Source organism: Clytia hemisphaerica, unplaced genomic scaffold, assembly GCF_902728285.1.
Source record: "Clytia hemisphaerica strain Z4C2 unplaced genomic scaffold, Clytia hemisphaerica genome assembly, whole genome shotgun sequence".
Classification (NCBI taxonomy): Eukaryota; Metazoa; Cnidaria; class Hydrozoa; order Leptothecata; family Clytiidae; genus Clytia; species Clytia hemisphaerica.
The window spans coordinates 2,037,479-2,050,518 of record NW_027104433.1 but is presented as its reverse complement, the minus strand read 5'-3'; the positions used below and the strand labels follow the sequence as shown (position 1 = coordinate 2,050,518).

The window sequence follows — 13,040 nt, the reverse complement described above, 5'->3', positions numbered from 1 at the left end:
AGGAATTTTGTTCATACCACTACGGCCATCCGTTTATTTCTGGCCATTAATTACTAACGATGGAAAATAATTTCAACCTTTTGTCAAACAATTTCTTGTATTAGATCCTTATTTTATAAAAACAACTCTGATGTTAATTGTATTTTTGATGGGTTTACAGCTTTTTATTCTCTACCATTGTACATCACATTTGACAACTTATAAATTCAACAGTTACTCGATTTTGGTCCTTCAATACACAAAGATGAGATATATTTCTAGATCATTATCTGACTCGAACATTCTTGCTTCAGTGAAAATTAAACATTTCTTACAATTTAACCCTAACCTATTTTCCCGTTTCTTTTTATGCAAAAAATATAAATGACATCGAACGATTATGGTATCAATGCTTTGTTGCAAATGCGAATCTTACTGCCGGGTGCAATGTCAATTGAAAGGATATCAATGCTCTGTTGCATATATCGACGTGTGGTATCAATGCTTTGTTGCAAATGCCAATCTTACTGCCGGGTGCAATATCAATTGAAAGGATATCAATGCTCTGTTGCATATATCGACGTGTGGTATCAATGCTTTGTTGCACATACCAACTTGATGGCATCAATGCTTTTTTGCAATACTTCTTTAAGATATCAATGCTCTGTTGCAAATATCGACTGTCGAAGGTCCGTGGTATCACTGCTCTGTTGCATATACCACCACAAAAGGTATGAGAGTTATTTATATATATATTTTTTTTTCACGAAGATGACGCCCACCCCGTTCTTGATCAAAGAATACAAAGAATAGAAGACCCTTCATTAAAGGAAAAGGCAGGTACCCTACCGGAACTCCTCAACGCAGCCTACGCTAATTCTACCTGACGCAAGTACAAACCCGCTTGGCAAAAATGGAGGGAATGGGCTTCCCAATTTAGCGAAGTGTCCTATTCTTCTGCAGAACCCTTTTTCGTAGCAGTTTACCTCGACGATTTGACAAGTTCGAATGCGACCGAAGGAGCGATAACGGCCGCGGTTATGGGAATCAGATGGGGCCATCGAAATTCCGGGTTCCATTCTCCTACCGATAATCCCATAGTGTAATTAGCCTTCGAGGGAAGCAAACGGCTTATTGCGGCGAGAATTCCTGTCGTCAAACAGAATAGAAAAGAACCAATCACCTCTGATCTGCTCAAAGCCATCGTAGACGAATATCGCACAACAGAAAACATGATAGATATGAGGTTCATATTAATAAGTTCTTTCTTTGAAGGGATCGCTGGTATTTTATTCCGTTGATTGGTGGAAGTGATGCATCGCTTTTACTGTTCATGAGTCCCCCAGCTTTCTCAAAGAGACGGTCGCTTCGGGGTGGGGGCTAATAGGGTTGGCAGATGAGGGGTATGTGCGGACATGACCTCAGAAAATCAACCCTTAGAGTGACTGATTTTTGCTGAAAAGATGACCCTTAGAGAGACCTTCTAGAAAAATGTTCTACTATTTTTGACTTTTTTACAATTTTTTCTTTTGAAATAAAAAAAGTTTCCTAAAATCGTCAATTTTCCAATCCTTAGAGACCCATTGAAGGGTAAAAAAACCGACCCTTACCGTCCGCACATACCCAGCACCCATTTTTGCCTCCTGGGGGGCTGGTCGTGTAATATAAGTGGACCTGTTGCTGTTCCACTGACAGCAAGGGTAATATTCTCTTTCGTTGACTCACGCTTTTCTAGCGTGCAGATTGAAGTTCTTTTTAGAATTTTGATAGTGATTAACATCAGAATCTCGTCCAGGGCCTTCAAATTTATATTGCAAGAGTCTACTGCTAAAAAGTCCATCCTTGTGACGAACATCATAATTTTTTTGCTTAAAAAATCCTTGCAGGATGCGTTACGATAAAACGTTGTTTTGATCCACTGACCTTCATACATCCCTGGACCAAGCTATATCCGCCATCTTTGATCGAAGTTTTTACGAATTGATACCCGCAAAGAAGGCATTTTAGTGTTTGAAACTTTGCCTAACGGCAAACGGTGCTTCATCATTAGTGTACAAGCGAATCTAGACTCCGCGGGTACCAATTTCACAAAAACTCCGATCATAATATTTTGCTTGGCCGGCATTGAGTAACTTGGTCCAGGGATATATAAAGGTCAGTGTTCTGATCAAACATTGATTTGACTGAAGCTTCCTATTCAAGGTTTCATTGTAAGCTGTAAGCAAATTGTATGTAAAGCCATTGTTCTTATAGCATCCGTTATCATCCGCCAGAAAATCATTTGGATCGTCAAGCTTTGATGTATTTACGATGAAATTTGCGTTTTTTGGCATCTGATTGGTACCTCACCGATAACTGTTTCGTTGTCATTATGAATACTGTTTAGGATCTCTGACTTTGTAGGGTTGATCTTTTTTTCCAAATATGGGAGATCGCCAAAATACCTGATAAGAGAAAAATTTCGAAAATGATAAACAATAATTAAAATACGTTAAAATGGTATCAATCATTTATCTGATATTCCGATGGCGGCCGCCGACGCTAAAGCTCTAAAGGAGCAGGCCGCAATTTCCCATCGCAAATAAATGATAGTCGGCCTTTGATGTGCCGCATCCCCAGTCGGGTTCAACAGCCCATGCAAGTAAACTTAAAAATATTTTGGTTGGACCCGCCAATCTCCGAAAACGAGGGCTGGGTTATCAGACCTCCTGCTGCAAATTTCTTGACGCGGTCTTGCAAAATTCCGTAATCTAAACCTTGCAGATGTTGAAAATTTTCCCGACTTTCAGAGCTTTAGTGTGTCTTATGAAGATTTCACCATCTGGGCGCTATCCTCCCCCGGAAAATCGATTGTTTTTTCCATCTTTTCATCTAATACTCAAAATACTCCGGATGAGACGAGGGTATAATTTTTCCAGTTATATCCAAATGAGAACAAGACAACTCATAGTCGAAAATTTTGCCATTTGTACGATTACAAATAGATAAAATAAACAATTAAAAGCCCGAACAAATAGACGAAAAAATTACCCTTAGAGAGACAACTTTCCTAACCCTTCTACCCGTGAAGCAACCAAAAATGGTTAATAGGCGAAAAAGTTACCCTTAGAGAGAGACATGCATGTTTAAAGTTTAAAAAACAGCAAAATAATCAATATACAGTCTTCAATATTTGAAAAAAAAAACAGAAAAGTCTGCATTTTAAAAGGCTATTGGTTTTTACTGAGGAAACTTATTTTGGCCCTCTTGCAAATTTTTCTATGAGGACATTAAATATTGCTAGTTATGTTGGATTGAAGGGAAAATTGGTTGTTCTATGCCTTAAAAAAGGAGCGATATCTAAGGAACATTATAAGGACTTAATTTTGATACTAGGAACTGTTTTGGCAGACTAACAAATTTTTTTATACTAGAACAGAGATAATTTTAAAAACCTTAAGATTTCCGTTTTCTTAAAATTCATATACACAAAAAATTATTTTCCCAACAAAATACCGTTTTTTACAATATTCCTCGGGTAAGTTATCAGTAGCGGCCTGGCAGGGGTACAGGGTGTGCAGTGCACCACCCAGAAAGACCTGAAAGGGGCGCCAAATTTTTTTTTGATGTTTGGTTGGGCGATTTTGCGCCCTTTGACACGTTTTTAGCGCCTTCTATAAGTGCAATGTAAATTTGTTTTCGCCTGCGGCGTTTCGTTTTATTTTACGAATTTTTTCAAAACTACTATCAACATTGAATTGCGAAAAGTCAAAGCAATAGAAGTGTTGTGTCCACCAGGGGTTAAAGAGGATGCTCACCCCCAAAATGAGAGATTGATCGAAACTGCTCGCTGTGGTTTTTGTGGTCTTATGCGGACTAACTTTCTCCTTTTCAGAATATCTTTTAAGCTGTTTGACGTTTCTTGCACCAAATCCTTTGCCTGCGGCGCCAGAATTACAAGGAAGCCTTATTCCTTCCAACTTTAGAATTTTTGGGGCCTCTTTCAGCCATTGATCTTTAATGGAGAGTAAAGTAAGACCAGGAAATAACACGGAAATAGATATCAATTAAGTTATCATTACCACCACCTTTGTATGAATAAAAGTTTGTTAACTCAGAGATTCCGGGCGTTACTTTCAACCAGTCACTGCTCTTACAGTTTAATATTTTCACTTAATGGTAGAGGGTGGAAATAAGGACAAAAATACCAGTGGCGCCAATTTCATAGTTTGCACCACCTAGAAAATTAAGCCAGGCCACTACTGTAAGTAGTACACAAGAGGCGTAAAAACGTTGTAAGTAGAAAAAAATCTTTGGTAGTACAAAAAATTACATTAGTCTAGAATGAGATTGAAAAGCAGCTTTTACAATTTCTTTGCAAATATATAATGCTTCTTGACTATTTTCAAAGGTGAGCCTTTTCTTTTTGACGACTTTGGATTGTAAGGTATATGTATATAGGTACGCCTCTCAAAAACTGAAAATTACCATAATTTTTAGATCGCATTCGTCGACAGAAAATGATCAAACAATTGACTGAACATAAAGGGTACTATGATGAAGTTTCTAACCTGATGTGTAACCTAATTGTTTTTCAAGTTGATTTTCGCGAAAAACCGCAAAAACTAGAAATACATACATAAAATAATTATGCATTAATGTGTTAATTTTGTATAATGCTGGAGTTTCTACTTATTCAACATGAATTCAACATAAATATTTATCTTTCTAACGAGTGGCTACTACAGAAAATGGGAGCTTGACCAGTGCTATGTTACTTGGCATTAAAAAAAATATTAAGAGGGACTGCTTTACTTCACAATCTTTGTAGCAGATGTTAGACGGTAATAGACAAAGACAAAATTAAATTCTCTTTCAAGACTCGCTTCAAGAAATGCTGGGTTTCCGTACGAGAACCGGAAATCTACCTATACCGGTTTTTTTACGGGGAGAGTGAAGTTTCCTGCGGTCGTTAAAATCAAAACAATGGAAAATTGTTTGGACGCGTGCGCAGTCGACACTACTAAACGGTGTATTTTTCAAAACCTGACAGGAAAATTGCACTCAAGACAGTTGCCCTTTGCTGGACATTTGCCGCATGAACGATGGGAGGACATCTGAGCCTATTTTCATACCCGCAACTCTTTTAGATAAAAAATAATCGAGGGTTGTAGATTCTATAAACCCGTATAGCTTAAATGGGGGATAACAAAGGGTTATTTTTTAGCAGAGTCCATGGGATTATCTTTAACTGATCGAAAACGTCCCCGTCTCATAGACCCGGTTGAATTTTCAGCCAGTAGGGGTAAGAATAACGGACTGAAACTCGATGGGTATTGATATACCCTTGTTTTTTTATGACTGCCAGAAAATCCAGCGAAGGAAAAATAGCACAATATTCCGGACTGAAGACTTGTTTATTGAATTATTTTCAGCAGGGACAAATATTGGAGTATAACTTTCCACTTGGGACGATATTTTATTAAAATAAAAATTCATTCTGAAACATGATAAACAAAGTTCTTTATGACCTGCTAGTTTACTTATAACTGTAGTTAAGATAGAACAAATTGATTAAACGTTTGTTCTATAATAACAAATTAGAACAAACTGAAAACTCAAAAAGTTAAAAATATCGAACCGTAAGTCTCTTGAATACACGTTTATTTTATAAGAACATCCAAAATTTTTGAAGCTTTCTGATGTTCTTACCCTTTTTGACTTTTAAGCCTAAAAATGTTCTTAATATGCTCTTATTTTCACCATTTTGTGAGTCTTTTTGTCCACTTTCGGGACTTTAGGGTCCGCAAAGCCTTAAAATGTTCTTAACTTGTTTTTAACATTTTGACCGGGCGCCTTATGCTTTTATATAGTTTGTTCTTATAAGAAAACGTGTATTCTTAGATAAAACGTGTAGCAGGTTGTATTTACTGTTGCTGTAGATAAGAATGGAGAAATTCAATTACTCTAAAAGCGGAGAAACTAATCGAAGAAGCTTACCCTTGTTGCAAATCACAAAAGAATGTTTAAAAACCGTTTCTATCAAATTAGCTTTAATGAGGTGCAACAAATTGAGTCCAATTGTCTTAATTAACAACTAATATCGTTTGCCCTAATTACTGAATTATAGGATACAATGATAAAATTAACCTGAATTTGCAATAGTGGTAATCCATAAACGTTGATTAGACATTATTAGGGGAAATCCTAAGGCTTAGTGGAAAAGTATAAAATGGGCAAGAAAACATATTACAAAACATCCCAAAACTTGATTTCAACAAGTAAACAGGACAACAAAACAAGGACACAAGATGAAGTTGGTTATCGCCATCGCTTTGTTAGCAGGTAAGCACTCTCATTACTTACAAATTTGACATTTTCTTTATTAGTATGTTTTCCTGTTATCTGATATTCCGATGGCGGATTGGCGGCCACCCACGCTAAAGCTCTAAGGGAGCGGGCCAATTTCCCGTCGGAGAGGAATGATAGTCGGCCTTTGATGTGCCGCACCCCCAGTCAGGTTAAACAGCCCTTGTGCGTAAACCTATAAATATTTCAGTTAGACCCGCCAATCCCCGAAAACGAGGGCTGGTTTACCAGACCTACCGCTGCAAAATTCTTGATCCGGTTTCGCAAAATTCCGTAATGTAAACCTTACATATGTTGAAAATTTTCCCGACCTTCAGAGCTTTATCGTGTCGGATGAAAATTTCACCATCTGGGTGCCAGATAAGTTTTCCTGTTATACGTATGAAAATGTTATTTTTATATTGAAAGAAATCGTTAGAAGTTTTGACATGGAAGTATTTCGCTCTAATTATGCAATAATTCTTGTATTGCCATTCTTCAACCAATGCATCAATTCTAACACATAATAGAATACCGTTGAAAAGATAATTCAGAGACAAGTGTGACAAGATTACATTTCCCTGTCTTACAGCCCCGGTGGAGTTTATTCCCAAAGTAGGGATGAATATTTCAGTCCAAACCCAAATGGGGATAGAAAGTCTATTGTTTTCTTGGCTTTCTAACTTTTTCAATTGAATTTTAAATGGGGATGAATGAAATTGTAGGGTATTTTCCGATTGGGACGAAATTTCAGACAAATTTTTCTCGTCCCGACCAGATCTTTGACACAGAGATATACATGTTTTAGTTCTTGGCTTTCTGAATGCTATGATATTTATTTCCATTCTCTTTAGTATGTAGTGCTCTTCCAACTACTCATGATCCGTATCACCGTATCAATCTACACAAAGTACACAACCCAAACAAAATACACAAGCCACACGATGACCCAGACTGTAAGTACAAAGAAGCAACTTATCTAGCGATCTTATCTAGTCCCTTGAGGGGATAATAAGTTTGCGAGGTGGCAGCTCAAAGCTCAAAAATCCAAAATTCTCAAACTTCAATCAAATTTTTATTTTTATGGGCATTTACGACAGAAATTTTGACGTGGCGATTGTTGAGGATGTCAATTTTTTATCTTTCCTAATCAATTGCAAATGGAGAGAATTTTGAGGACAGGACCCTTTATTGCTAGCACATACCCAACACCCATTTTTCCTAAAGTAGCTCCCGGGTATTTAGCCTTTCTGGTATTCAAAAGCAATCTAGTGCCGCCCAAGGAAAATGACGCGAGAGAAGTATTTATGTTTTTGAAACGTAGTAGAAAATTTGTACTTTCATCTTTTTAATAATATTATTTTTTTTATCTTTTGCCTTAGTAGCCTCCCCCCACGCCCGGGACTTTAAGTGACAAGTGGGATAAGATTCCGAATGGTATGACCTGAATATATGTATAACACTTCTGTCTCGATTTAAAAATCATGAACTGCCGATATTTATCTCTCAGTTCTATTTTCAGGTCCATCATCACTTTGCCACCACAAAGACTCTGGAATTTTCGCCTTGAAAGAACACAGTAACATTTTCGTTCAATGCTCTGACGGAAAAGCTATTTGCCAGAAATGCCCCCATGGATTGGTGTTTAGTGATTCCTTGAAAACTTGTGTTAGACCTTCAGACAAGAAACTAACAACAACAACTACTACAACCACCACAACAACTACAAAAAAGCCCCATGTTCATTACAACCCATACAAAACACACAAGCCCCACAAGGTTCACAAGCCACGTACCACTAAAGCTCCACACAAACCACATGCTTCTAATCCAGATTGTAAGAAAACTTTCAAGATTTAAAATCTTCTTTATACACGCTCTCCTTTTAAGGGTCTTAATACACAGCAAAACAAACAGTTCAAGTTGAGTCATAGTAAAGAATCATTTTCTAAATCTATGATAAACTTCTGTAAATTAGCGATGGCGTAGATCTCTAAGGCGCTATCCATACAAAGCGGGGGCTCCTTGTTCGAATCCCCACTCCTTCCAATGCTCCCTTCAGTTGGTTGCTGGTGTATAACTAAGCCAGCTAGTTACGGATCCCGTAGGAATAATCAAACGTACTACGTCACTGAGCCATCCACGTAAAAGTTAAACTATTCCATCAAAATACTTGACTTAAAACCCTATTTCCTTGGATATATTGCTTGAATTTAATTCTATTTTCAGGTCCATCATCACTTTGCCGCCACAAAGACTCTGGAATTTTCGCCTTGAAAGAACACAGTAACATTTTCGTTCAATGCTCTAACGGAAAAGCTATTTGCCAAAAATGCCCCCATGGATTGATGTTTAGTGATTCCTTGAAAACTTGTGTTAGACCTTCAGACAAGAAACCAACAACAACAACTACTACAAAAGCCCCTCATGACCCATATAAAGGAATCGAACCTCACAAACCCCACAAAACACACAAGCCACATACCACAAAAGCTCCACACAAACCACATGCTTCTAATCCAGATTGTAAGAAAACCTTGAAGATTTAAAATCTTCTTTATGCCCGCTCTCCTTTTAAGGGTCTTAATATACAGCAAATCAAACAGTTCAAGTTGAGTCATAATAAAGAATCCTTTTCTAAATCTATGGCAATCTCCTGTAAATGAGCGATAGCGCAGATCTCTAATGCGTTATCCATACAAAGTGGGGGCTCCTTGTCCGAATCCCCACTCCTTTCAATACTCCCTTCAGTTGGTTGCCGGTGTATAACTGAGCCGGCTAGTCGTGGGTCCCGTAAGAGCAATCAAACGTCCTATGTCACTGAGCCATCTACGTAAAAAAAATAAACTATTCCATCAAAATACTTGACTTAAAACCCTATTTCCTTGGATATATTGCTTGAGTTTAATTCTATTTTCAGGTCCATCATCACTTTGCCACCACAAAGACACTGAAATTTTCGCCTTGAAAGAACACAGTAACATTTTCGTTCAATGCTCTAACGGAAAAGCTATTTGCCAAAAATGCCCCCATGGATTGGTGTTTAGTGATTCCTTGAAAACCTGTGTTAGACCTTCAGACAAAAAACCAACAACAACAACTACTACAAAAGCCCCTCATGACCCATATAAAGGAATCAAACCTCACAAACCACACACAATACACAAACCGCATACCACAAAAGCTCCACACACCACAAAAGCCCCACACACCACAAATGCCCCACACACCACAAAAGCCCCACACACCACAAAAGCTCCACACACCACAAAAGCTCCACACAAGGTTCACAAGCCACATACTACTAAAGCTCCACATGTACCTCACTCAGACTGTAAGTATCAAATCTTAACAAAAGTAAATCTTACTTACTGACTACGAATTTTACAGCTTAGATTTGAATTCTGAAGTATTACGAAATGTCTACAGAAAGGCAGCACCAGGCCTTTTAGGCCTTAAAAGTAGGAGTTTACGCTTGAAACGAGGAAATATATGACTTAGCCTACCAAATGACGACTTATCATCTTATAAAAACATTAACTATACATATTTTTGTCATAGGTCCAACCTCATTATGTGCCAATAAAGTTGATGGCTCTTTATTCCGCCTCAATGATCATCAACCAAACATCTTCGTTCAATGCATTCACGGAAAACCAATCTGCAAAAAGTGTCCAGAACATCAGTTCTTCAATGATAAATTCAATGTATGTGTTCGACGAACCATCCCCCAGACCACAACAAAGAAACCACATGTCAGCGTTGTTGGACATCACAATCCAAACAAACCACATAATCCCCATAAAAACCAATGTAAGTATTTTGACACTAAAATGGTCTGGGAGAGAATTACCCTGTCTCACAGCCCAATTTGAACTTCTTCCTATAGCGGTGATAAAGATTTCTAACGAAATCCCAATAGGGTTAGAAATTCTATGTCAAAAAACCCAGTGAGAATAGTTTTCCAGCGTAATTTTTTGCTATTGAATTTTAAATGTGAATTGAAAGAAATCTATTTCTCAGAATTTGTAGGATATTTTTTCCAGTGGAGTGGGGATCCCCGTGAGAATTGATACTCTCCACCTAAATTTCCTGTCTACTCTAGCTTATGGCATGTCCAAAAATGCCATAAACTGGGCGCACAAAACATTCAACAACAATCATTTATGTACAAAAACAGTGTACTCGGATGTAGAATTAAAAATTACTGAATTACTGAATTACTGAATTCTTCTTTTAGGTCCAAAATCCTTGTGTGCTGATTACCCACACAGTGACTATGTTGTCTTCCGATACCCACACAAACCAACTTATTACGTCCAATGTACCGCTGGAAGACCTGTCTGCAGAAAATGTCCACATGGACTGATCTTCGACAATAAAGTCAGAGTGTGCGTCTTCCCAAAATATTGAGAAATAAATTCTCAGGATAAATAAAGTTGCTGGCCCAAGTATCTACTGGATCTACTTTTACGCTTTTTTTTTAATTTTTAAACAATTTTTAACCTATTTTTAACCAAATTGCAGATTTAGAACGAAAAACTCAACAGACATTCACCCACCATCTGGATAAGGCTATCACTGTTTCTTCTGACAGTGTGAAGGTTTCGATCAAAGACTTGCACCGCAATTGACTGTGTTCGTATCATAAGAATTACCAGGCAGGGTGTTAGGGAAATATGGTGATAGACTCTCTATCTTCACTCAAATAATTTTTAACCTTTTTCCCTCTAATAGCCAAATTAGTATTTAATTATTATTTTACATTGTCTTTTTGTAATCGAAGCGAATTTTACTGTAAAAAAGACATCATTGCAAACACAATCTTACACGTTGAAAAAGCAATATTCTATCGTCCCAAGACCCCGGGTACTAGGTTTACAGGATGATGGGGATGCCGCCCAACTTTCTCCCTCAGATAAGCGGGACTAAAAAGGAGGAAAAGATTAGAAAATCTACTGACTTTTCCGATCTTTCTTGGGTCTGATTTGACTGATGTTTTTTTGAGAAAAAATTAAAAATATCCAATTTTTCTGACCTTCAATGGGGCTGAGATTTATTTTTCTGATTTTTCCAACCCTCACAAGGACTGCCAGTTTCCAAAAAGACAAATAGTACTAAATTAGAAGAATTTTCATCAAATGAATCAATTCCTACACTATGACAGAGATGGAGTGAGGTTTGTGAAAAGGGTGCTTTTCAGGGCTCAGTGGGTTAAGGCAAGTCCAAAAGCTATTTCCCGATTTTCCCACCGCTTCCAATTGTTACTTAACTCTCGCATAGCTCAAAAGAACGTATTAACAAGATGGTTACGGAAAGTACTGGGTCAAAATTTGAATTTGATCGACCAAAAAATGATTTTGATGTTATGAAATTTGTCTAAAAAATATGTCATAGGTAAGATTGAAAGACATCATCATTGAAAACTATGGAACGCCGTAGCTGCCTTATGTGATAAAATGTTCGATTATGCGATAAATCATTCGATAAATCATTCGATGCGATAAATCATTCGATAAATCATTTGATTATGCGATAAATCATTCGATAAATCATTCGATGCGATAAATCATTCGATAAATCATTCGATGCGATAAATCATTCGATTATGCGATAAATCATTCGATAAATCATTCGATGCGATAAAATATGCGATAAAAATTTCGATTATGCGATAAATTATTCGATTAAAAATTCGATGCGATAAATCATTTGATAAAAAAAATCGATGCAATAAACCATTCGATATAAATTATTCGATGAATTATCCGATCGGCCCTTACCCGATATTTATACTTTTGGTGGAAGCGGCGCTCCGGAAGGGTGAAGTCATCGATTGAAAATTAGATTTTCTGGGGGTGCTGCTGATTAGGGCAGATTATGGCAAAAAAAAACGGTGTGTCCGGAAAAAAAATAGAACTAACAGATTTATTCATCTATCTTACTGAGTTTAGAATTATCGCAAATAAATCCAATATTCTTTTGCTTTGGAGCTTAATTATAGAGATGGGTGGAATAAGCAGGGGGGGTTGTACTCTGGGAGAAAATTCACGGTTCATAGTTCATAATTCACCCTTAGTTTTAGAGAGACTCTGAAAAAATCGACCCATAAGGACGCACATACCCGTCATCACCCGTTTTTGCCTAAGTACCCCCCCCTCCGGGCTAATTCATGGTCATTGATTTTTGCTGAAAAGGTGACCCTTAAAGAGACTTTTTGAATTTTTTTTTTTCGATTTTTGAAAAAAGTCATCCCCTTAGGGAGACTTTATTACAATTTTTTCTCTGGAAATCAAAAAATGTCCTAAAAATCATGAATTATGAATCATGAATTTTCCGACCCTTAGAGAGACTAATTTAAAACTTCCTGATTTTTCCGACCCTTAGAGAGACTTTGAAAGGTGAAAAACCGACCCTTACCGTCTGCACATACCCATCATCCATTTTTGCCTAAGTACCCCTCCCCCCGGATATCGATTTTGCTGAACCAAAATCCCATCAGATTACCCCTTTCTATCCCTTTTTGGCCTTTACTGTCAACTGTAATGTAATTGATAAAGCAAGAGATACCTTTGACTTTCCCCTAAAAATTAAAAGAACTGGTACACACTAAAGTCACTGACGTAGTGTAATTTAATCAATTAATTACTTACTTAAATACTTAAAAGTTGAACACCAACTGCCAGCCAAATGGTCGACGTTTTAATATCCCCCCCCCCACACACACACACACA

The 13,040-nt window shown here is 37.4% G+C and overlaps 2 protein-coding genes across 2 annotated transcripts; both read left to right on the top strand.

Annotated features, from left to right (window-relative positions):
* Positions 1-6,155: 6,155 nt before the first annotated feature.
* LOC136820646 (uncharacterized) lies at positions 6,156-8,166 on the top strand. Its single transcript, XM_067076842.1, has 3 exons — positions 6,156-6,303; positions 7,161-7,262; positions 7,829-8,166. Exons 1-3 carry the CDS (start codon positions 6,270-6,272, stop codon positions 8,164-8,166), a joined length of 474 nt encoding a protein of 157 aa, XP_066932943.1. The 5' UTR covers positions 6,156-6,269.
* A 375-nt stretch (positions 8,167-8,541) lies between these two features.
* LOC136820699 (chitin-binding domain protein cbd-1-like) lies at positions 8,542-11,122 on the top strand. The gene is made up of 4 exons (XM_067076905.1): positions 8,542-8,832; positions 9,227-9,640; positions 9,868-10,119; positions 10,547-11,122. The coding sequence occupies exons 1-4, from the start codon at positions 8,655-8,657 to the stop codon at positions 10,717-10,719; spliced, it is 1,017 nt and encodes a 338-aa protein (XP_066933006.1). The 5' UTR covers positions 8,542-8,654; the 3' UTR covers positions 10,720-11,122.
* Positions 11,123-13,040: the final 1,918 nt, after the last annotated feature.